This window comes from Osmerus mordax, chromosome 2 (assembly GCF_038355195.1).
Source record: "Osmerus mordax isolate fOsmMor3 chromosome 2, fOsmMor3.pri, whole genome shotgun sequence".
Classification (NCBI taxonomy): Eukaryota; Metazoa; Chordata; class Actinopteri; order Osmeriformes; family Osmeridae; genus Osmerus; species Osmerus mordax.
The window spans coordinates 12,302,491-12,328,992 of NC_090051.1; the positions used below are offsets into that span (position 1 = coordinate 12,302,491).

Genomic DNA, 26,502 nt, shown 5'->3' on the forward strand with positions numbered 1-26,502 from the left:
ACTAACCAGGCGCATATGACCTCCATCTTCTCTGCACACTGTTGTACCACATCACTGCTCATCCAACACCCATCTGCTGTCTGGTGGACTGGAGCAGCTAGACCAGACACCAGGACACTGCCAGGGCCCCACAGGAGAGCTCTGCTGTTTGGTGGACTGTATTCAAATGTCCATGTGTACGTAATGTCAATGACAATGTGACATTATACTCCACTGTATATAGAGTAGATAGAGATGGTTGTGAGCTGTTTCTTTTGCAGAACAACTGAATGACTAATGCTGCATCAGTTCTACCAGTGACAAGACCGTTGGAGCGGTGAAGTCACACAGGAACAGGAGACAAGACTGCTAATTCACCCTCCTGTAGAATAAAACGGTGTCCAACGGTCTGATGCACACTGAATAGCAAACTCAGCCTCTACCTTTTCAGGTTGAAATTCAACGACAGCAGCACTAAAGATGTTTGGCCGAAAAACCATACAGAGAATGAGCACTTTCTGTGATTCCTTTTTTCAGTAACTTTGTAATAAATGCAGAAGGACTGTAGATGTATTTTTTGCCTGGTGTCCACTGTTGTACATGTTACACCGAATTAACTCTGACTCAGGGATTTCCTTTAGAGACTGGCTATGGAATAGCTGTGGCTTTCTCTTTGAATTTAAAACTGGGAAAAAATATTAAAACATTCAGAGGAAGCAGAAAGAATGTATATTGTTTTTTTTTTGTGTTTACAAGAAGTCGTACTAAAGTAGTCTTTATACTCACAAAATGAATTAATATCTTTTAAGACCCACTAATAGGCCTACATTTGTTGAGCAATTGCAGAGGCTGGCTGGATATAAGGAAAGAGGTATGATTTGCTGTAGAAAACTCCAATCGTAATCCAAAAGATTGGAGGGGTGGGGCTAAATGTGAATCATATTTTCAATGGGTGGCTGACGCAACACGTTTGAGATGTACTGGCATAACTGGTAAATGTTTTACCTCTGCTCTATGAGCATGTGGTATCATGAGTGGAAACCTTATCTGGTGTGTCTTTCCACTCGATGGAACTGTTCTGTTGTCAGCAGAGAGACTTTGACCTCGGGGGTCAACACATAAAGAGAGTCTAAAAAACAGAAATATTCACAGTGACACAGAACACACAGTAATTTCCATACAATGCTGGGCCAGCTCCTCCTCTATGTTCTGGGACAGAATATAAAGGAAAGACTTCAGAACACAGTGAGTACTTAAGAGGTATATAAACCAGGAACAGAGTGAGTACTTCAGCGGTATTTAAACAAAGAACCAGGAGTGAGTACTTCCAGGAGCAGGTACAGCCAACATCTCATGGCCAGCCGAGCAAAGAGAAAATAGAATTTGTGTTTTCATGAGGTTCCATCAGGGTATTGATTATTTTATTAATACTTTATTATTTCAATGTGGTTAAACTTCAGTCATTGAGGCACACACAAATGATCAAAATGCAGCATTTCTGCCAGTCAATTTGGAATATTAAATATCCTTTGTCTTATAATTTAGTTTTTTTTTTATATGACATATTATGTACATTATTATTATTAGCATGATATGTTCTTTCATATTAATGTCTGCAGTGGAAGGAAGCCCTCCAGAGCTGAGGTTACTCCTGCTGGGAAGAGACTGGCTGGAGAAGAGCCTGACAGGAAATATTCTTCTGGACAGGAAGCTGTTCGACCCATGCAGGCCGGTGGACATGTGTGTGAGGAGACAGTGCGTCCATGCAGACGGACGCAGGGTCACCGTGGTCAGCACCCCCCAGAGGTGGGTCCAGTACGCAGTGGATGACTGGTCTCTGGTGGACAGGAACGTGGCAGACAGCTTGTCCCTGTGTCAGCCCGGGCCCCATGCCTTCCTCATGGTTGTCCCACTGAAGTCCTGCAGGGGCAGGGAGTGGACACTGGAGGGCCCCCTTGAGCTGCTGAACGAGGCACTCTGGAGGAGCATGATGGTGGTGTTGACGGGTCATGAGAAACTCATAGGAGTTTCAGTGGAGGAGTACATAGCCAGACACCAGTACCTCAGGGAAATGGTGGAGAGGTGTGGACACAGGTACCAAATCCTGAACACAACTGGCAATGATGTCACTCATGTAAAAGAGCTGTTTGAGAAGATTGACAGGATGGTAACTGGAGATGTTGAAGAGAGTGGAGAAGGTTATTTCACCATGAAGGAGAGCATTCACAGAGCCGCAGAAGTGAGGAAGAGAGTGGAGGAGAGAGCAGAGCAAAGAAGAGTGAAGATGCAGAGGAGGAGAGACACACTAAGATCTCTGCTCCAAGGTAAAGATCTGTCCTACAGAGATTACATTTTTTATTTAACACTGCCACCCCACCCCTGTTGTCCTAACATATACTTGTTACACATGTTCAGGAACATGTGTAGTCTGTTTTTTCAAATGAGTGTTTCTTTTGTAGGTTTGCCACATTATCTCCAAGAGCTGAACATAGTGATGGTGGGAGCTCGAAGAGCTGGTAAAAGCTCAACAGGGAACAGCATTCTGGGTGACAAAGTCTTTGAGGCTGGACGCTCAACATTGAAGTGTGTAAGCAGACAGGGTGACGTGGCCGGGCAACTGGTTTTGGTGGTCGACACTCCCGGCTGGCACGCCAGATACTTCTCAGAAGACACCCCACAGGAAATCCGTCTTGAGATTACCCAGAGTGCCTTTCTATCTGACAATGCCCCTCAAGCTTTCCTCGTGGTTGTACGATGTGATGAGACATTCACGGAGACGGACCGGTCCAGACTGGAGGAGCATCTGAAGCTTTTTGGACCATTAATCTGGAGCCGTACTGTGATTCTGTTTACATGGGGAGACCGGCTCAGTGGCACCTCCATAGAGCAGCACATAGAGAGGTGGCCTGGCCTGTGCTGGCTGGTGGACCGGAGTGGGAACAGGTACCAGGTGTTGGAGAACACAGGTCTGGCTGAGGGCTCTCAGGTTAGGGAGCTGCTGCAGATTATCAAAGACACTGTGGTGGAAAACGAGGGCGGACGTTTAGTGAACACACTGTGGGAGTTCCAGGAGAGTAACAGGAAGTTGGTTCAAAGGTCAGAGGAAATCAGTAGAGGGTTGGATGAGGTTGAAAAGGAGAATGTCCAGCTTAAACTGATGCTCAAGGAGAAAGAGAGGATAGTGGCAGATGTGAATGAGAGATGTGCAGAGAAAGATTACATGGTCACAGACTTGAGGCAAATAAACAAATTGAGAGAGCAAGAAGCTGAGGAAAGAAAGTTTGAGTATGAGCAACAGATTGAGGCTCTCACGCAGTCGTGCGAAGAAAAATATGTGGCTCTGGAAAAGATTGAGAGAGAGCATGGTGTTGAAATCAGAAAGCTTCAAGAGCAGGTAGAAGAGATGAAAAAGAGAAGAGAGGAGGCAGAACAAGACTGGGGCGCCACTGCTGAGCTTCAGGAACGATATCTAGAGAGCGAGTCACGGTGTGTTGGAATGGAGAAGGAAGTGTCAGAACTGAGTCGACAGCTGGAAGAGTACCGGCTCCAGAGTAGAGGGATGGAGCTCCTACTAACGCACATGAAGGAGGACCAGTCCAGACTCTGGAGAAAAAGACCTGCTGGCCAGACTGATATCACAAATCTCAGTGAGTAAGAACCAGTGTTTGAAAATCTGTTGCTCGGATTTATAATCTTTAGGTTATACTAATGAACTAAATCTGTAAATGTTGTGAGGCATTTGTTAGTATCTCTGTCTGCCTCTCATTCTCTCTGTCTCTCTTATTTATTACTCTCTCTCTCTCTTTCTCTCTCAGAGATGGAGTGGAATGTCTCTTCAGCGCAGACTGGAAGTCCACCACAACCACAGCTCGATGAGGAGGAATGGAGAGATGCAGCAGGACCTGGAGTGCAGAGAGCAATGGAAGAGTTGAGGAGGACAGTGTCCTGGCTGAGGGTTGGAACTGTAGCGCTCGGGGCTGTGGTTGGAGCCGTGGCTGGGTCTGTCCACGCTCCGTTGAGGGTTGCCACCGGGGGCGTTGTAGGGGCTGCTGTAGGGGCTCTACTGGGGGCCTCACTGGCCCAGAAGAAGTCTGTAGAAAATAGAACAGTCACATTTCTGACAAACAGGCCTCCACCAAAAAACAGAGATTGTGAACCGTAAATGTGAAATGTGATTACTGATACAATAAGTAAAAAAGAATCCAGTAAAGACGAGCTTCCCTCCTTGGCAGATTTTGTGTCAATCAAACTTGAGTTGGAGGAACGAATTTGAGGTGCCGTTTCTTAGTTGATTATATTTTACTATAATACCTAGGGCTGCTTTAAATGTACTACATTTTACGTTATGTTCATTTGCTCTTTTATTGGAAGCGACATGGAAATAATGCATGTAGTACAAGGATTATGTATACAATTATATTGGGACAAGAAAAGTACAGTTCTAACGGTAGTTCAGCGGTTAGTAGCAAAGAGCAGTCTGGTATTTTAACCAGACACAATGGAATAGATCAGGGGTTTTCAAAGTGTGAGGCCCGCCTCCCCTGGGGGGCGCCAAAGAGTTTCAGGGGAGGCGTGAAAAAAGCAGGGAAATATATACATTAAAAAAAAAAACTTTCTGGAAAATAAGGATTTGGTAGATGTATAAAATTGAATACATAAATATATATACATATTTTAATGCAATTTGTTAATCACTCTCAGTCATGGCAGCGAACGTGTGAAATTATTTTGAAAGGAAACATCTAGTTAGTTAGCTAGCAGTGAGAGCAACTTGACCCAGCACGAGAGAAAATACGTGTGTGGCTGGCTGCGGCTGCATGAAACGACCGGCGAGAGTTGCCGCTTGCAGTCGGGGAGGAGTTAAAAACAGCTCCGTAAAATCGGACGTTCCTGCTTTTCGTGGTTTGCTGCGTTGACGTCAGTCCTGGCAGATCAAGTGCTGTTTGCTTACTTTATCGTTGACAAACTGCATGGTCGCGAATTTCATTGTTTTCGCATTAGAACTTGCACAAACCAGTGTTTTGAAATGTGTCATTTTATGTATTGGGCTATGTTGAACTCTTTTTCCAATCTGCAGATTGATAGGCCTAATACAACCAGAACTCAATTAAACTTCCGTTACTGAAGAGGCCCTTTCCTTAACAATAGCAGTCTGTCAATGAAGGCAACCGTGGCGGCTGCTGGTTTTTCAAAGGGGGAAGCTCATTTTCGGCCTAAATCATAAAAATTGTCCATTTATTTATGTGGGAATTAGGTTACACTGAAACAAGAAATGTGGTGTATAATTGTATGAAATGTATGATGAAAATGGCTAGCAATTTTGCCAAGCAAATACCAAGAAATGTTGCAGCAGTTTGTCTTTCGACTACACTTGCAAAATCCGCGATGGGTCTGAGCTCGAATAGCTTCGGCGACTTTTTATAGTACAAAATCGCTGTCAATCAAAAGGACATGCAGTCTTTCGACAGACCCCCCATCATCACGCAGAATCCCGGCGTCCAGGCCAGCCCACTCCTCCATTCACCCCCAGAGACACCGAACGTCCGTGGGCGGGACATTGTGGGTCCGTGTACCTTGTGGCCATTGGTTTTTCTATTTTGCAACCCGTGTTGACAAACGCAAAATAGGGCCGTAATATCGTTTTGTCACTTTAGTAAGTCGAACACACATTTAAGTATAACGGCTTGTTTTTGGTTGTTTTGTTTTATTTTGGAATAACGGAATAACCATATAACACAAATGGTATTACGAGCCATTTACTCGTTTGTTTGATTATTCCATATCCTTTATGCTGGTATCTGCAAAAAATGAAAAATAGCCTCGTAATATCGTTTTGTCCATTTTGGATGTCAGAACCAGATTATGGGGAAAGGCTTGGTTTCCGTTGTTTTGTTTCATTTTGGAATTACGGAATATCCATATAACACAAACGGTATAACGAGCCATTTACTCATTTGTTTGATCGGCCGTATTATGCATACTGGCACAAGTGAAAAGGAGAGAGAGGGGGAAAAATGTGAAACTATTGGGGGTGTTATTACTTGCGAACACCAGAGGGCAGCAACGACTAGCTTTAAAAAGAAATGTTCCTGTGATCTGCAGGCCTACAATCTTGACGACATGGCAGCAGGTTCTTTAGTAGAAGACACACACACCAAACTGAAGGCACATGATGACCGCGTTTGCTAGTTGCTACTTAGTTAATACATCTTTGATGAACCCAAGTTTCTTTAATATATATTAAGTTTCTTTAATATATATTAGAAACATTACAAGACGGGGCTCCAGTGTGTGTTCAAACAAGGCCAAAAGTGCCAGACGGTATCAATCACACCCGTGCAAGTAACACTCCACGCCTCCACCTAAATGACGCTTTCAGTTCTGTTGTACGTCTTAATTAAGTGCATTGAGGCAATCATAGTAAGAAAGTTGAGGTCATGTGGGCTACCTTTGCAGTTTACATAGACACACAACTGACAGAGGCACTGTTGTGAATACTTTTTTCAAAGTTCTGATCATATTCCAAATTCAACTTCTTCAAAGTCCAAAAACAGCACGGAGCAGCAACGAGAGGGTTCCAAAGAAAATCTGATTTCCCTTTTGTCTGTGCTTCACCTTTTATATCCAACAAATTACACCCCTGAACTTTTAAAACAGATCTATTGGCCTACTACAATTGTAAATATCCTATGACTTCTGCTCCAATTGGGCCTTGATGCAATGCCATTGAATAGTTTCTGCTGTTTCTGCCACGTTTTTGGGGACTAACTAGGGACCAAACCAGTACCTTGTGCCCAATTCCTCTATTCTGCCCTACTACATGTGTTTTCCAACACCAGTTGCAATCAACCCTGGGTTATAGCCCTTCACCATTGCATGGTGCCATTCATTCTTCACAGGTCACACCCATCAAGTCAAAGTGAAAAGTAACTGGTCCAACTCCATGTCCAAGCCCATGGTATCTGTGGAGGAATACAGTCATCACATTTGTCAAACCCTCCCCACACAAGTCCAATGACTTAATAACTTTCGTGTAGGCCCATACTATAGCAGTTTGCAGACATACAACACAGATGAGACTCAGGAGAGTGAATTAGAGATAATGGTAATGGGAGGGTGTTGCACTTTTCTGCTTCTCTTTTCTCCACTCACTTCTTTACCTTCTCACGCTTTCCAATTGTTTAAACAAGTCTCTATACTCTATTCTCTCTGTATCCTGCACAAAAGATGACTGTGTACTGTATATAAAACATTCCGGCATATAAATCCACGTATCTCCACACTCAGATCCTGTCACCCTTCCCCAGTCCGCTGTTGTTTTCAACTAACCTAAATACTACAACAGCATAATACAATTGCTGAAATTCAGTTATGACTTGTGATTTTGGAAAGCCACCCCAGGATTTCAGTTGCCTTATCTGGCCACTCCTATAAAACATTTCTGGGGGTGCCACTGCATTTGCCTGTTAATGAAGAACAGCAGTGAAGAAAACTCTATGACAACAATAATGTTTAATGTAACTGGCCCCTCTAACAGAACCTCTGGCCCCAATGTAACTGTTGCCCCCCCCCCCCCCCCCCAAAGATAGTATACTAACTTTAAGCACAGAAGTGTAGGCTGATATACAAATCATCACAAGCAGAACAGAAATGTTCTTTCAAAGGACATTTTTAAATTGTGTGTCACAGGGTATGAATGCATTGATGTAGGCTAAAACGTGTTGTACATTGATGGATGTAAGGACAATTGTATTGTCCCTACAATGGCCTTTTGCAAAACTGAATAGATTTAAATGTAATGTTTTGGGTCAAGTTAACTCTACATTTAATCCAAACTGAATAAAAGTTACATGAGAAAATAATGTTTTTTTATAAATAAAAAGGGAAGATTTGCTCAATGATTTCCTCGATGCACTTCATTAAAGTTCTTCATTAAGCTGTTTTTGGATTTTTAAGAAGTTGAATTTGGACATAGAATATGATCAGAACAGAAAAGTATCCACAACAGTGTCAGTTGTGTGTCTATGTAAACTGCAAAGGTAGCCCACATGACCTCAACTTGCTAACTATGATTGCCTCAATGCACTTTATTAAGACCTACAACAGAACTGAAAGCGTCATTTAGGTGGGGGGAGGGAGGGTTGGGGCGTGGAGTGTTACTTGCACGGGTGTGATTGATACCGTCTGGCACTTTTGGCCTTGTTTGAACACACACTGGAGCCCCGTCTTGTAATGTTTCTAATATATATTAAAGAAACTTGGGTTCATCAAAGATTTATTAACTAAGTAGCAACTAGCAAACGCGGTCAACATGTGCCTTCAGTTTGGTGTGTGTGTCTTCTACTAAAGAACCTGCTGCCATGTCGTCAAGATTGTAGGCCTGCAGATCACAGGAACATTTTTTTTTAAGCTAGTCGTTGCTGCCCTCTGGTGTTCGCAAGTAATAACACCCCCAATAGTTTCACATTTTCCCCCCTCTCTCTTTTTCACTTGTGCCAGTATGCATAATACGGCCGATCAAACAAATGAGTAAATGGCTCGTTATACCGTTTGTGTTTTATGGATATTCCGTAATTCCAAAATGAAACAAAACAACGGAAACCAAGCCTTTCCCCATAATCTGGTTCTGACATCCAAAATGGACAAAACGATATTACGAGGCTATTTTTCATCTTTTGCAGATACCAGCATAAAGGATATGGAATAATCAAACAAACGAGTAAATGGCTCGTAATACCATTTGTGTTATATGGTTATTCCGTTTTTCCAAAATAAAATAAAACAACGGATACCACGCATTTCCCCATCATCTGGTTCTGACTTCCGAAATGGACAAATCGATATTACGAGCCTATTTTTCATCTTTTGCAGGAATAATCAAAACAACGATTAATGGCTCGTTATACCATTTGTGTTATATGGTTATTTCATTATTCAAAAAAACCCCGAAACAACCAAAAACAAGCCGTTATACTTAAATGTGTGTTCGATTTACTAAAGTGACAAAACAATATTACGGCCCTATTTTGCGTTTGTCAACACGGGTTGCAAATTAGAAAAACCAATGGCCACAAGGTACACGGACCGTTCTGGCTAACGATAGCATGAGACCCTGCGAACTCTGCAGACATCTGGAGACCAAGCACCAAAGTTTGGTGTTTAAGCCGCTAGAGTTTTTTAGTACAAAGCTAAAGGAACTAAAGACACAGAAGAAGGTAGTCGAAACATTTAGCAGTACAAACTGCAAGGCAACTGAAGCATCATATCTCGTAGTATTAACCTACAAACTAATTAACCATCAACCATATTATTTATTTTAATTAAAATGAGAGATCGTATTAGGACTTGTGTTCAAAATAAACTTTTTCAAACCCTTTATGGTTGCAACTATTTATTTTTAACAGTGTTCTTGTTATTATTATTATTAATGAAATTAATATAATGTCTTATTAAAATGGGGGAGGCCCCGGTGACTTGATGTTCTCTGAAGGGAGGCTCACTCTCTTACACTTTGAAAACCCCTGCAATAGATTAAAGCACAATACAAAGGACTGGTCTACTTTTCGGGACAGGAGGTTGGCACAGTCGTTGGACAATAACCAATACATGGTATATGAGGATGTTTCTGTGATGTTGCCTATCACTGTGAATTAAAGAGTGATTTTGACACATCTTAGACTTAGACTACAATATTTGATGTAACTGTTCCAAAGCCATTAGGGTTAGGTTTCTGTTGTTAATGCAAGATCAGAGCTTCATTACCATTTTCACTCACTAGAGGATAGTGTGGAGCTATGATCACATCACTGATGTGAGTGAACACCTAAATACAACCTCAATACACCTCACAAGCTGACTCCTCATTGCACCCCTGAACTTATTAAAAAAATGGATCAAAACTTTACATAATTTTGACTTGTCAAATGTTGCTAGTCAACAGATGGTGAGGTCAGGTTGAGAACACAGGCTAGGGTATTTGAGGTGAGGGTAAACTAATGTCGGCTCACAGCAAATAGATCTGACATCCCCTACCTGACATCATTAATTAATCATGTAACATCCAGTAGATCTCAGATATGGTGTTGACTGCAACATCCAGTAGACCTCACACTTCGTAAAGATGTCGAACGTTGTCATTAGAACAAAGTGAAACACCCTGTGATCTGATTATCCGTTTCCTGTCACAGCTGCCTGTGAAGATGGCAGCACACAATAATGCAGTACAACTGAATGTATACTTTTCAAGAAAACAATCATCCTTCTGTCCTCCCGACCCTTTCAATCCTTATTTTCTTCCATCTCTTTCCTGTCATGTCTCCTGGAAGGCTGATCTGTGCTGCATGGATGAATTAGGGGTGGGTGATTGTTTCCATTTCAGCTAAGCCGACTGTAATGATAGTGTACTGAGGAGGATGTGGGCATATGATTCATACTGGCTGGACTGGGTTCATGTGTGCTGGCTAGACTGGGTTACTTTGTGCTGGCTGGACTGGGTTACTCTCTGTGACAGAATCCCCACTGCTGGGCCTCTCACAGACTCCTCCACTCCAGAGTATATCAGAAGGGCAAACATGCGTAAGAGCCAGCAGTGCTTTCCTTAAAGATCCTGTAAAGTGGAATTAAAAACGAGTTTCAAGTTCACCACACCACAGAATAATGTGTTATTATCTACCCATCCAAATTCGAATGAAAAAAAACACAGACAAGTATGTTAAATTAGGCTTTGAAATCGTAAGAAAATCAGCAGTCTTCTCTGTTCGAGACTGGGGGGGCGTGTCGCCTGAAAGAGCTGAAGCTCGGCCCCCTCGCTGGAAGGCGCCGCCTCTCTCCAGTAAGCTACCTACAACTCAGATAATGGACGCTACGTCAAGCCGAACAAAACAGTATAGAATTAGAATGTATTTGTTCAATGAGTGAAACATACAGATGCATATAAATGAAATATTCCCCTGAGCTGTAACACAGGAGTAAACATTTACAGCAGAGACAGCAGACAGTGAGCTCCAACTACTTCTAGCACATTAGCTACCATTTCACCAAAATACCATCATTCTACACCGAGTAGCCTAATATCAAGTTAGCGGTTTGCACTAATTGTAGCAGAGATACCTCTGGAAAAGTTATCTAGTATAATTATAACAAGCACACAGAATTGAGTGATGAACTGCTGGCGGCGGTGGATGGTCCAGGTGCGACCGGAGGATGAACGGCCGGGGGGGCGATGCTCGGTACGGCTCCGCGCTGCAAGAGAAGCCGTGTGTTGGTGAACCCTGTCTGTCTCTGGTCCATGTTAAAACTGTCCGCCGTGAAATGGTCAGTGGCGCAGAGTTTGCTGTTGGAGTTTATCCGAAGCTTTCCATGAGCTGGCTCTTCACAAAATCTATCCACCTATTTTTCCTTTCATTATCAACAGGGAACTTAAATGGCGTTGCAGCGCAGCTGGAGTTCTTGCATCCAGGGAAGATGCAGTTGCGGGTGGTGGGAGACATCCTGAAGCTAGCTAGCTAGCTGATGTAAGCTACAATAACAGTACAGCAGGAGGAACCATTCAGTGATCTGACGTAGATGGGGCGAAATTACGTAGATAGGGCATTTTTTGGCTCCGCCCATTAAAACCTGATCTGAAAACGGAAGAGAAACTGTTCTTCGGCCTAACTCCACATTTCAGTGCGACAAAGTTTTAGCGCTTTGCACATGCTTTCAGGAACTCATTTCACACGTATATAATGTACTTAGAAGCAAAACATGGAATTTACTTTACAGGATCTTTAACATCTCTCTGTTCCTGTCCTCCCCAGGATGTGTGTGTGTGTAGTTTGTGTGTGTGTGTTTGTAGGGGGTGCAGGGGAAGCATTGTAACATGTAGTTGATGCTAGCTCATCTAGTGTGTTCTAAGGAGTGAAGGTGTAGCACGTTTTTCATCAGACTAATGAGGCCATGGGTGAATGTAGAGGGTCAGGGCCAGATGAGTCCAGGGAAGAAACTGCGATCCTGGGGGCCTGTATCAGAGAGAAACCCTTGGTTGGTGCTAGCTCCAGAAACATACTAGAAGATGAGAATTGTTTGGTGGTACAGCGTTTGACTGCAGATCAAGAGGTCCAAGGTACAAAACCTCCCTTTATGTTGCTTTAAATGCAATGGTCTGCTAAATCTGTGTTCTATATCTATGTGTTTAGCCCAAAACCAGAAATGTTAGATATTGAGTGGACTGAGCAGAGAACAGACACAAACATTTAAAGATGTTGAGAACTATCCAATAATGGCGTTACTTTGCATCCTTCTGCTTTCATACATTGTTTTCCATCTCCCGAGCTGAAAATAGCCCAAGTACAATAACAATCATCCAGCCTGTCCAACTCTGAGTAAACAGGAGGTCTTTGGGTGATGATTCAGCCATCCTGCTCCAACCCTGCCTTCTCCCTCCAGGACAGAGGATGCTTATTGGCTTTCTATTATCTCAATATGTCCTCCGTTGCTTCAGCAAGCTCAGTTTGACATAGATCACGTTTCCAAATGGAGCATTGTATCTATAACAATGTCCCTCTGGCACACGCAGTTTTGTTGTTTTTATTTGGCCTTGTTATTTCAGAACAAGAGGAGATGCGCTACTTCTAATGCTTCGTACCGTCGCAGAAGCGAAAAATGCCCCTCAACCTCGCGTTATTAGGAGATACGAAGTGACATGCTCCTCTCAACATATGCCTAACAGAGACTAAGTCTATCTTCTCTTTTTGAGGTTTGTAATAGAACATTATAAATGAGGAGGATGTTTCCCTTGGTCCTGTCTGAGTGGATCTCAGGGAAAGACTGGAGCCTGAATATGAGCTCACTGCAGCTGCCTTCTCCAGTCCCGTCAGCCTCTGTTCCAAGTTAACTGGTGGCTGTGCATTTGCAAGACCACAGAACCAATGGGCGTTTGCTGAGGGGACATAGAGACTATTTTGAAAGAGACAATCATGTAGTTATAAGTAAGGGTCAATATTTTTGAAGAAAGTTGTGTGGGGAGGGAGGGGGTTGAGGGGGTTGGGGGCACCAGGGCTCAGCATCAGCAACACTGGAATATTATGCACTGGAACTTGACTTGAAAAAAACAACAGTTTCTGACAGGTTGGTTTTGACTCTCAATTGGAGTCACATCACAGTCTATTAGAATTCTGCACCCAAACACACTGAGGTCTCCAGGCGATGCTTGATGTTCAAATTAATTCCAGTGACTTCCTACTGTTGACAGGGAGGCACAGCCACACAGAGCTACTCCATAGCTGGGTTAGTCTACCCAAGCTAAAAAATATTATACTTTAAAGATGTATAAGTACATGACTAACAAGTTATCAATACTTTTCTGTAAATAGCAAATTAATACATTCAAAGTTCATTTCCAATTGTGTAGGAAAAGATGAATATGAAGAAAATGTATTAAGCTCTAATACATTTAAATAAGATTTTGAATCAGAATAAGAATAGGTTTTTTTCGCCTTGAAAGTTTGCAGAGACAAGGAATTTGCTTTGGCAGGAAGGTGCAAACATTAAACATATAGGAATCAAAAATTTAAATATTGTGATATTCTTGTGGTTTTATAGTAATGCACTTAGACGTTGGGTTGTATATGAACATGTTTTACTGGACTTCAGGAATACATCAGCATACACATGTCTCCCGCTCCGGGACTAACTTCCTAGCTTACTTGGTACACTGAGTCATGTGACTTCTAGAACCAATCACAACAGTTAACTCTTAACATGAGAAACACAGTACATTAAATTCCTCCCCTTTACATTTAAGACCCGTCTAAACTAACTAACTTTTTTTAACACCACTTATTTTAGCTAATTACAAATCCAGTCTTTTGGGAGCACTTCTGAGTCTTTCTGGATTTCTCCTTTGGGGCACCTCTGACGGTACAGCAGCTGTGCTGACACTGCTGGGCGGAGGAGGAATAACATTTCCTGGCACTGCAGGTCTCAGACGCACGCCCTTCTCTGCGGTGTCGGTGTCCGGCGGTTTTTCTCCACTGGTTAATGTTGGGTCAAGTGCTGGTGGAGCCACGAGTGTTAAGTCCTTGTCCTCAAAAAGTGTGTATGGCTCCAGTTTCTTGAGTTCTCCTCTTCTCCCCAGCATGTGATCCACATGGACGGACCGTTGCCTGTTTCCTTCCTGGACCAGGTATGTCACAGGACCCAAGCGCTTTAAGACAGTAGCGGCAGTCCATTTCTCATCTCCTCCCCTGAAATTTTTAACTCGGACTTGGTGATCCTCCTGAAATTCTCCCAATTTCAGTCTCTCTTTATCATGATACAGTTTCTGTTTTTCCTGATTGTGCTCTACATTTACATTTACATTTATTCATTTAACAGACGCTTTTATCCAAAGCGACTTCCAAGAGAGAGCTTTACAAAGTGCATAGGTCACTGATCATAACAACAAGATAGCCAAAAAATCGGGTCAAGCGAACCATTCCTAAGTACCGTTGTACTCCCGGAACAAGTGCGTCTTGAGCCTTTTCTTGAAGGTGTAGAGACAGTCAGTATTTCTGATGGAGGTGGGGAGTTGATTCCACCACTGGGGGGCCAGACAGGAGAAGAGCTTGTGTTGGGACCTACCGTCTGGGACAGATCTGGTCTCAACAGACTGAAGCGGGTGTGTATCTCTCTTTTTAAGAACAGCTCAGCTGAAGAGCGACCTGTGACTGAGTGAGGCGTAACCCTATACATGAGCACAAAGTTTGACAGCCTGTGTTGCAGTGTGATGCTGGGCTGTCCACTTGCATCTAGGACTTGCTTCACCAGAGCACGCTTCAGTATTTGCACAGACCTCTCCGCAGCTCCGTTCGAGGCTGGATGATACGGTGGGACCAGCGTTTGTTTGATTCCATTTTTGGCTAGGAACTGCTTGAACTCTGAGGAGGCGAACTGGGGTCCATTATCCGACACAACCTCTTCCGGTAGACCATGTGCCGCAAAGAGGTTGCGCAACACCTCTATGGTTCGGCTTGACGAGGTGGTCATGTGAAAAACCTCCAGCCATTTAGAATGACTATCTATTGCCACTAAGAAATATTGCCTGTCTTTCTCTGCAAAGTTTAGATGAATCCTCTGCCAGACTCTGCCAGGCCACCGCTAGGGATGGAGCGGTGCTACAGCAGGTACCTTCTGCACCGCTTGGCACACAGCACGTGTTCTCAATCTCGCCGTCCAAACCTGGCCACCATACATAGCTGCGGGCTAAGGCCTTCATTTAACAGATGTCTGGGTGTTCATGGTGCAGGTCTTTAAGAATCCGTTGTTGGTGCATTTGAGGAACAACGACTGAGACCCCACAAAACACATCCCTGGTCTGCTGACAGCTCATGTCTCCTGACAAAGTATGGTTTCAGGTTTTCATCATTCATGTAGTTAGGCCATCCATTCATGGTATTGCTCCAAACTTTACTCATCAACGGATCTCTGCTTGTGCCTACTTTGATGTCATGAGCTGATATTGGCAGATCTTCCAAATGTGAGAAGTAGGATTCCTGTGCTGTCTTGTCCGACTCATTCACAGGAAGTCTGGACATGGCATCAGCATTAAAGTGGTCTGCCGACTTCTTGTATTCTAGCACATATCTGTAAGCCATCAGGATCAACGCCCAGCGCTGCATACGCAAGGCTGCCAATGTAGGCACAGCAGACTTTGGTCCCAGTTTAGCCAGTAAGGGCTTGTGATCAGTGAAGAGAGTAAACTTGCGTCCATATAGATACTTGTGAAATTTTCTCACTCCATAGATGATTGCTAGCGCCTCTTTTTCTATTTGTGCATACTTTTTTTCTGCATCAGTCAGAGTGCGCGAGGGGAACGCAATTGGTCTTTCTTCACCATTGTCCATCACTTGCAAAATTACTGCACCTACCCCGTAGGGGGATGCGTCACATGCTAATCTCAACGGCTTCTCTGTGTAATAATGAACCAGGACCGTGCTGCTCAGTAACATCTCTTTTCCTTTCTCGAAAGCTTCCTCACATGCAGGTGTCCAGCTCCACTTTTCCTCCCTTTTCAGCAGAGCATGCAAAGGCTGTAACACACTGGACAAGCTTTTCAGAAAACGGACATAATAGTTCAACAAACCCAAATAAAACCGCAACTCCGAGACATTTGTGGGCTTTGGGGAATTCACAATTGCCTCCACTTTTTGCTGTGTGGGGTGCAGGCCTTCATGGTCTATCCGATGCCCCAAGTACTCTACACTTGTCTGCAAAAATCTGCATTTGGCCAACTTTGCTTTCAAACCATAACGTGCCAGACAGCCTAACACTGCTTCCAGTCTTTTCAAGTGCAGGGCCTTCGTGTTGGCTGTGATTAAAATGTCATCCAAAAAACAAGTCAGTCCTTCTTGTCCCTGTAGAATCTGATCCATCACTGATTGAAAAATTGACGGTGCGCTGGCAACCCCGTAGCTGAGGCGATGGTAGCGGTACAGTCCTCTGTGGGTATTAATGGTTAAGTACTGTTCAGAGTCCTTGTCTAATCTCAATTGCTGGTAAGCATGAGAGAGATCTAACTTTGAAAACCATTTCCCCCCTGCTAGGGTCGCAAATAAATCCTCAGTGTTGGGCAGGGGGTAAGTCTCTACTTCCAGTTGGCTATTTATTGTCAACTTGTAATCCCCACAGATAAGGATAGATTTATCGGCCTTTGGTACCACCACGATCGGGGCCCCCCATTGACTTCGATCCACTTTGGAAACGATTCCCTCTTTTTCCAGCCTATCCAGTTCTTTTTCCACAGGTTCCTTCAGTGAATATGGTACAGGGTGGGCTTTGCAAAAGGCTGGCTGTGCCCCAGGTTGCATTCTTATGGTTGCTCTGAAATCCTCTATGGCGCTGACCTCCTCAGAAAACACCCCTGAGTGACGCTGAAGCACTGCTTGTAATTCTGGGTCGCCATGCTTGGTATCTTGTCCGAGTGTGAAGATATTTTTCCAGTCTAGCTTCAGCTTCTCCAGCCAATTTCGGCCAAAGAGAGCAGGCCTATTGCCTTTCACTATGATGAGAGGCAGCGTTGCTTTCTGGTCACCATACTGCACTGGTGCCTGAACATAGCCAAGAAGGGGAATTGTTTCTCCCGAGTAGGCTTTTAATCTGATGTTGGACTTTTCGATGGGTAAATGTGGGAATTTATTTGGTGCAAAACTTCATGCGATGGACACTGCCGCACCTGTATCTAACTGCATGCTAATGTCCTCAACACCCACTTTCACATTAACTTTAATGCCTCCATCCCCACTGGATGCCATGTAGACTGTAAAGACCCCGAAAGGGTCACCTTCTCCATCCACACTCGGATCCTCAGTGTCCACATACTGGGCCCTGGCAGTCCGTCTTTTATTTCGACATACTCTGGAAATATTCCCTGTCTTGGAACAAGCATGACATTTCTCATTTTTGAATCGGCACTCCTGGGGTGAGTGTTTCCCTCCCCCACAACGGTAGCATCTCTGCTCACCGTCCAGTTTCTGGTCAAATTTCTGATCTGGACTTCCTTGTCCACGTCTAAACTGCCATTTTTCTTTGCTTCCAAACTTTGATTTAGAAACTTCATTTACAGCTGCATTCTGCGACTTTCCCAATATTTCTAAGGAATTCTTGGATGCCATTTCCATTGCCAACGCTATCTCACATGCACGTGCAAATGTTAGCTCTTTCTCTGCTAGCAATTTTCTTTGAATCGACTCAGAGGCCAATCCACTCACCAGACGATCTCTTAAAGCTTCATCTAAGTGAGCTCCATACTAGTGATGTGTCGTTCGTGAACGATTCGTTCATTTTGAACGAATCCTTACAAGGACTCGGGAGTAAAGAGTCCTCTCAAAGAGTGATTGGTTCATTTTCTCGTGGCCGTGCATCGGGACTGTTGCATAGGCTCGTCCAAGTAAACAGAAATGATTCGTTCATTTCCCGACTCTGTCTTCGGGTACGAGTCTTTGGATCATTTTTCACGTGACCTGCATAGGCTCTGTACTGGTAGCGAGAGGAAACTCTAGAGGGAACGACGTAACGACGTAACGTTTGCATCATGTCTCTGATTCTTATTGGACTTGTACCCCATTCTGCCACTGCAATGCCTTAGCTCACACGCTCGCAACCATATAAATCTATGCTCGCCACTGGCTGTCGCAAAGTATGACGTGTACAGCTAGTTGCAAGTGTGCATGAGGTCTCGCAGCTAGGGAAAAAAAGAGCCACTGTTTTAAGCTAGACCAGAAGAGTCGGAAGTGGAAATATGGCGCGGTCCAGTTTCGCGCGCTCGCTTGCCTCACTGCGCCACTGAGCACTTTTCATAGAAATGAATGGGGACGCCACCTTGGAAGACAAAAGTTGCTTCCTCTAGTTATATTAACTCTATGAGTATTCCCAGAGAATGTCTAATGTAGAGAGAACTGCCACTCTCGGGAAACTTCCGGGTTATGAACTGGTTGCAGTTCCACCCTAGTTCCATATGAGGTCGCTAACGGTCAAGTGCAGAATGAATGGAGGTCTATGGAGCTATACCCCTCAAAATCCACTTTTCTCAGGATATAATATTTTGTCTAGTAATTTGAATTCTGAATTCGAAAGGGGAGGCAAAAAAAATACACACCTCTGGGTGATAGATTTTTTTAAAGTCGCCTTTCTGTTCTAAAAAGCCTTTTAAAATGTCATTGACGTCATACACATTGTACGGCCTGAGATACTGCTCGACGGCAAGCTCTGGTTACTTCCACTTTTCTCTCGAGGCATCAACAACACAGCTGACAGGTTCTCCCTGTCAATAAACATGCTAGAAAGAGTTTTGGTTTGCTAATGTTGTTGCTAATGCTCTGACATTCTGGTTCTGCTTCGGATGCCATCAAGCGGGAACTCTGGTCGTAGTCAGTCCTTCACTAACCAATCAGAATTTGTTAGCAGAATGCTAGCATGTTATGGGCAACAACGACTTACCCTGTAAGAAATCGAAAGGACATAAGTACTTGTTCATTCAACTTTAGACCTGTAATCCATGTTGAACATGCAAAAACTACAATCAAATCTGAGATTTCTCAACGACAATCAGGTGAAAGAGACAAATTTAGCCGTTTAGCTCCATAGACTCCCATTCATTCTGCACTCGACCGCGATCACTCCCAGTGGAACTCTGGTGGAACTGCAACAAAATTCGGTACAATGGGGCTTAATAGGGAGTGGCCAGGCTCTCCTTAACCCTTGTGCTACCTTTGGGTCATTGTGACCCTCCGTCGTGTTGCGATACCTATACCTACCCCTTGTGCTACCTTCGGGTCATTGTGACCCACCATCGTGTAGCGATACCTTTACCTAATAAAAAAAAAAAGAATTATTATTTTTGTATTAACCCTGCCACCGCCGTGTCGGTGCGACTCTTCCTAATACAAAAACGTAGATACGTAGGGGAGGGGTATATCACATAATATCAACAGTTAAAACTAGGAGGAACATTCGCACTGCCCTTAGGTCATTGTGACCCACCGCAGTGTCTGCGTTGTCAAAGTGTGTATATCACGTTGTATCACTAGTTAACACTAGGTAGAGCTGTCTCCGGGTCATTGTGACCCAGCGCAGTGTCTGCGTTGTCAATTGTGAACCCGCCGCCCGCCCCAGAAGTTTATATATCAGGTTATATCACTAGTTAACACTAAGTGGAGCTGTCCGCGGGTCGTTGTGACCCACCGCAGTGTCTGCGTTGTCAATTACGGCGGTCGAATTAGGTAGGCGTCATTGGGCTCTCTCAACTTGACGAGGTTTGATCCACGCCTCCAACATCTCCCCTGAGTCTAATGACGCCTTAACGATTCGACAATCAGCGACCCCTCTCGGCGGTAGAATGAGTGTGACGTCTGGTGTCAGAGAAACCGCAGTCGGACCCGTCTGCCAAGCGGCCGTGCGGAGGCCCTCGGAATCAGACTGGCCACGTTGACCTAGATTAAATTGATAAGGTCGGAACGGCGGGAGACAAATGAAAACCCCGGTCGGACCTCTTCGCCGAGCGAACGGCCGAGAGGGGTCGTCGCAGGCCAACATTTCAAAGACGGCCTTTACAATTCGACGATTCTTGATCGCTCTTTGGCGATCGAATTAGGGAGGCATCCTTATAATAATAAGTCCATAATAATTTGTCCATGCAATGACGTAAGCTGTAGACAAGTGCTACTAACACACATTCCGTGGGGGTCAGGACAGCTTCTGTCTAGGGTAACGCAGCTATGGCTCGGGATTTCAGTGCGCTGCAAGTTCTACAGCAGATGTTTGCCAATATCGAGCAAAGTGAGTCTGAAGAGGAGGCAGAGGATGTGTCAGAAGATGACGGGGAAGAGTGTGCAGAGAATGTGGCAGAAGAGGACGAGGAAGAAGAAGAAGACGGGCAAGAGTACGCGGAGCATGTGTCAGAAGAGGAAGACGGGCAAGAGAACGACGCAGTCAACCACGACGCTGCCGCTGCCGCCGCCGCTGACCAAGCCCCTCAAATCGACAGAGATACTTTCTTGTCGAAAAACGGCCAAATTGAATGGTGTTCGATTGCGTATCGGAGGAATCCGAGGCTGCTGTCGCAACGTGACAGTACAGAGAGGACCCCCACAGCTTACGCCGTTTCCCACGCTCAAGACATCGTCTCCGCATTTTTACTCTTTGTCACGCCACAAATCGAAAGAGTAATCTTGGACGTGACAAATCGGGAAGGTTATCTGAAACGCGGAGAGGAGTGGAAAGCCATGGACGTCACTGACCTACGTGCCTACATAGGGCTGCTAATCCTGGCAGGGGTGTACAAGTCCCGAAGCGAAGCGGCCGCCAGTCTATGGGACGCGCAAAGCGGCAGAGCGATTTTCCGCGCTACCATGCAGCTGAAACTCTTCTACACCTATTCGACGTCGATACGATTTGACGACCGTGGGACACGAGCTGCGAGACACGCGACAGACAAGTTGGCGGCGATAAGAGAGGTCTGGGATATGTGGGTAGAGAGATTACCACGCCTCTACGACCCAGGGTCCGAAGTGACCGTGGATGAACAACTGCTCGCGTTCAGAGGACAGTGTCCTTTCAAGCAGTACATGCCAAGCAAACTGGCGAAATACGGCATCAAGTTGTGGGTCGCGTGCGATGCAAAATCAAGCTACGCTTGGAAGATGCAAGTCTACACGGGAAGCAGATGGACGGAGTCCCGGAGAGGAACCAGGGGATGCGCGTCGTGCTCGACGTGACAGAGGGCCTGAAGGATCGCAATGTCACGTGTGACAATTTCTTCACCTCTTACGAACTCGGACGAGAGCTCATGGCGACGAGAAACATGACCATGGTTGGCACCGTGCGAAAGAACAGGGCCGAGCTCCCGTCCGAGCTGCTGACGACGAAGACGCGACGGGTGTTGTCGTCGCAGTTCGCCTTCACTCCAACCACCACTCTGGTGTCCTACCTCACGAAGAAAAATAAGAACGTTTTACTCATGAGCACACGCCACACAGATGCTGAAATCAGTGACAGAAACAACAGCAAACCGACCATCGTCCTGGATTATAATTTGAACAAAGGAGGAGTCGACAATCTGGATAAGGTCATCACGGTTTACAGCTGTAAAAGGAAGACGGCCCGCTGGCCCCTCGTCATCTTCAGCAACATCGTTGACGTCTCCTCCTACAACGCCTTTGTGATATGGAGAGAGGTCAACCCCAACTGGATGCCGCGTAAGCGCAACAAGAGAAGGTTTTCCCTCGAGCAGCTCGGAAGGGCCCTCGTGACTCCGCTGATGGAAAGAAGACAATGTCTGCCCCGCACGGGAGCTGCTGCCGCGGTTGTGAAAGATCTACGGATGGCCAGCTGTTGCGATCCGCCTCCTCAACCGCGACCCGGAGAGGATGGCGCAGCGGCAGCAGCAGCCGCCGCCGCCTCCTCATCGGCAGGACCGACGTCGCCGGTCCCTGCCAGTAAGAGGAAGAGATGTCAAGTCTGCCCGGTGAAGAAGGACCGTAAAACGTTCACCGTTTGTCGCGGGTGTAAGAGGCCTGTCTGCAAATCCTGTTCTCATGTATACTGCCCCACATGCCCCACCGAGCTGGGCTTCGGCCAAGGAGAGGTTCCCGTTGACCCTGGATGACCTGCGGGAGTGTGTGCAGAAGACTGAACAACTCAGTCGAGTGCAGAAGAGGGCTTTGCTCAAGCCACAGCGCTGCTAACGCTACTACCAACACATGCATGGGATGTATAGATGATGTATCAGGACGGCGGGCTGGAGGTTCTATCCCTAGTGCTGTCTGCGGGTCGTTGTGAAGCACGGTGTCATGCATGGTGTGACAACTTTTCATGATACAAAAATAAAGTGAAACATTTGATTTTGTTCCTGGCGTTGTTTTCCTAGTCTATGACGCCACTCTCGTGCCGTTTCGGGGTCGTGGTGAAGCAAACTGACGTTGTGACAACTTTTTCATTATAAAAAATAAATAAAGTGAAACCTTTTATTTCTAGCCTTGTCTGCCTAGCCTATTAGTACACTCTCCCGCTGTATCCTAGTCTGCGCTGTGACTCACCATACCTAGTCTGTTACGCCACCCTCGTGCTGACAACCTTTCGTAATACAAAAATAGTGAAGTGAAACATTATCCGTCGAAATAAAAATGAAATCATATTTGCCCTGACCGTGAAGCAAACCCAGGCCACGGAGCTGAAAGCCCCACAGTCTTGCCACTAGACCACCAGGGAGATACTTGTTTATTGCGCTGTCTCTGCCTTTTTGTTAGACACGGCAACGTCTGTGTTGTTTATTACGAGACCCTGCACTGTCTCCGGTTCCTTGTGACCCACAGCGGTCTTCTGACAACTTTTCATAATACAAAAATAAATAAAGTGAAACCTTTCATTCCCACGCTGTGGGTCACAACGACCCCCGAGACAGCGCGAAGGTGGCGTAATATACAACGCTGTGGGTCACAATGACCCAGAGACAGCGCGAAGGATAAGTTCAGGTTGCATAGACAATGAGGAGAGCGTGAGGGTTAAACAGGCTCTGGTATTCCTTTCACTTGGTTTTTAGAAATAGGCTATAGGGCTAAATAGGCTATAGGGCTATTCTAGATGGAACTCATCACATATGTTGCTTTTTTTCTTTGTGATATGAGTATGATTTCCAACGCATTGTATCGGATTAAATAAACTGTTAACATGAACACTTAGCTCCGTCGTTGTTCTCGCCAGGCAAAGAAAGCTTAATAGTTATTTTTGAAACAGAAATCTTCCATAATGCAGACTTACCATAGCTTACTGTCAACTTTATATTCAAACGAAATGCCACGAAATTCACACTGCCTTCAATTTAACATCAGTGTAGAAATGTGGCCTGTGTTTTATATGTTAAACCTACAAAACCAAACGCCTATTAATGGATATAACGTGATATCCATTACGTGATGACAACAAGACTTGGTAATAATGTAATAAATTGAGAAGTGTGTCTAAAATATAGTCTACTTTATTGAACATGTGCCTTTGAAAGGGGCATATTAACAGAACTATATACAAGACGTTTCCATCAGATATAAGTGGGGGTGAAACATAGAGTCACTGAGGACCTTCATTGTCCCACAAAAGCAGTCTGGTTTGATGACACGATCAAAAAAAGAATAATGAGTGTGTTTAACAAAAGCTTCTGAAGGCAAGACAATGATATATATTTATTATTGGGTGTGCTCAAGCCTTCGGCGAGAGCACAACCTTTGTTCTCTCACATATATATTATTATTTTTATTTCTTTTTGCCCCCCTAAAACTCAGTCAATATTTGGCCTACATAGACAACGTAGGTGTCAAAAGTTTCGTCTTGGTAGCGATTGAGTTGCTTCTATTGGAATTTACGTTCCGTTGCATGGTTTAGGCTTAAGTTAAGTTTTTGTGGTGAAAAGTGAAGCTAACGGTGGCTAATTTGCTAGCCACAGTCACTGACGTTACTAACGTCACTACGTCACTAACGTCACGAAAACACGCGTGACTACCTGTAGCAGAACATTCGTTTCGCATCTGTTAACTTGGGGGATAGCTAGGCTAACTATAGCTTTACTGCAAGGCAGCTGCAGAAACGCCACAAGCAAAGAGGCCAAGGTGATAACTATTTACTCATTGTACTTTGTGATATGACACACAATTGTGATGTGTAATGTACAATATAAGCTGATATTATTAAGGAAGTACATCTACTTTCGGAAACAGTAGTCTACTATTTCACTGAAGTATTAGCATCATGACATTAGCCTGTGTTGCCCGGGCAACACATAATACAGTGGTCTATGATGTATCTGTTTTCAATCGTTAAAATAAACATTCCTCACATATACATTTTCGTTGTAGGATTTATTCTGACATTAGTAAACGATTTGTTGGTGAAATTACCATTAGCTGTGGTTTCAAACCAGTGTAGCTCACTGCAACGCTGTAGCTTACGCGAGACACACTACAAAAACATCTACAGTACACAGCTGTTTAGGAAGTCAAACGGCGACAGAACATGTTCGGCACTCCCCTTACTTAAATCAAAAGTCTATCTAACTACTAATCTGAATTTCATTGCCACAGCCTAAATGTTGTCAATCTGTTCATGAAAATAATTAATTTCAGCCTAAACCGTACAACGGAACGTTAAATCCAATTCAACCAACGCAATCGCTACCAAGACGAACACAGCAGTAGTCTACTAGTACTGTACCGTAGTAGTACAATTTACCGGGGCAGCTTCTCCACACAGGGCTATAGGCTATATCGCATTTTGCGTTGTTACTGACAATGATCGCTACCAGTGAGCTTTTTATGAATGAGCGATTTTCCACTAAATAAATGTCAAGCTTATTTACGTTTTGGGGGGCATATTTTCAGTTAGCAGATGGTACTGTTTGAATCGCGATTCCATCTTCTACTGCCGGGTAACGTCGTAGAATAATCTTCAAAGGGGGTTCTTTATTAATGAATGAATGCAATGAGTAGGCTAAATGCCTGAAAATATCATGAGAAGGGAAAAACTTAAAAGGACGTTTAAGTCATAGAGATTGGGTCAATTTTTACACCGGTCTGCCAAATTTATTCGTTTTGCTTTAACGATGAGGCTGCCTCTTGCAGGGGAAATGAGAAGACATCTATTTCATTCTAAACTTCACTCGTATTTTCAGTTGTAAATGAGCAGCAAAAAAAAAATGCTTTTAAATCTATGTAATCTTTATAAATAATAAGTATGCATTTTTATATAAAATATACAGAAATATCAGTTGTAAAAATGTCATTCAAAAACGGACCCCTGTGCAACCGACGCAAGCAAGCACACCCTACAATTTCCCCAGAAATTGTACCCTCTCTAGTTTAAATATATATCATTTCCTATAGTGGTTATCAGTTAAAGTATTAATCTTCGTCTTTGCTCCAGATAGACATGTCAACAATCTATGCTCACGCTTAAAGATCCTGTAAAGTAAATGTTTTGCTTCTAAGTACATTATATACGTGTAAAATGAGTTCCTGAAAGCATGTGCAAAGCGCTAAAACTTTGTCACACTGAAATGTGGAGTTAAACCGAAGAACAGTTTCTCTTCCGTTTTCAGATCAGGTTTTAATGGGTGGAGCCAAAAAATGCCCTATCTACGTCATTTCGCCCTATCTACGTCAGATCACTGAATGGCTCCTCCTGCTGTACTGTTATTGTAGCCTACATCAGCTAGCTAGCTAGCTTCAGGATGTCTCAACTGCATCTTCCCTGGATGCAAGAACTCCAGCTGCGCTGCAACGCCATTAAAGTTCACTATTGATAATGAAAGGAAAAATAGGTGGATAGATTTTGTGAAGAGCCACGCTCATGGAAAGCTTCGGATAAACTCCAACAGCCGCCTCTGCACTGACCATTTCACGGCGGACAGTTTTAACATGGACCAGAGACAGACGGGGTTCACCAATACACGGCTTCTCTTGCAGCGCGGAGCCGTACCGAGCATCGCCCCTCCGGCCGTTCATCCTCCGGTCTCACCTGGACCATCCACCGCCGCCAGCAGTTACATTTAGTCATTTAGCAGACGCTCTTATCCAGAGCGACTTACAGTAAGTACAGGGACATTCCCCCGAGGCAAGTAGGGTGAAGTGCCTTGCCCAAGGACACAACGTCAGTTGGCATGACCGGGAATCGAACTGGCAACCTTCGGATTACCAGCCCGATTCCCTCACCGCTCAGCCACCTGACTCCATCACTCATTCATCACTCAGTTCTGTGTGCTTGTTACAATTATACTAGATAACTTTTCCAGAGGTATCTCTGGTATGAGTTAGTGCAAACCGCTAACTTGATATTAGGCTACTCGGTGTATAATGATGGTATTTTGGTGAAATGGTAGCTAATGTGTTAGAAGTAGCCTAGTTAGAGAGCTCACTGTCTGCTGTCTCTGGTGTCCATTTTTACTGTTACAGCTCAGGGGAACATTTAACCCTTGTGCGGCATTCGGGTCACATGACCCAAAGGTTCACAACGAACCATCGTTGT

General features: G+C 44.4%; 2 protein-coding genes across 2 annotated transcripts; both read left to right on the top strand.

The window, feature by feature from the left end:
• Positions 1 to 1,588: 1,588 nt before the first annotated feature.
• LOC136959312 (uncharacterized) lies at positions 1,589 to 3,634 on the top strand. Its single transcript, XM_067253617.1, has 2 exons — positions 1,589 to 2,303; positions 2,439 to 3,634. Exons 1-2 carry the CDS (start codon positions 1,589 to 1,591, stop codon positions 3,632 to 3,634), a joined length of 1,911 nt encoding a protein of 636 aa, XP_067109718.1.
• A 16,549-nt stretch (positions 3,635 to 20,183) lies between these two features.
• On the top strand, positions 20,184 to 22,099 carry LOC136966931 (piggyBac transposable element-derived protein 4-like). Its single transcript, XM_067261086.1, is given in 2 exon segments — positions 20,184 to 21,153; positions 21,156 to 22,099. Coding segments are annotated over 2 exon segments (1,887 nt in total). The 5' UTR covers positions 20,184 to 20,210.
• Positions 22,100 to 26,502: the final 4,403 nt, after the last annotated feature.

What these genes read in the sequence shown, in the direction of transcription:
- LOC136959312 (XM_067253617.1), top strand. Translation starts at nt 1,589, where the DNA reads ATGTCTGCAGTGGAAGGAAGCCCTCCAGAGCTGAGGTTACTCCTGCTG. An exon ending in ACTAAGATCTCTGCTCCAAG is followed by an intron (nt 2,304 to 2,438) that starts GTAAAGATCTGT and finishes TTTCTTTTGTAG; the next exon opens with GTTTGCCACATTATCTCCAA.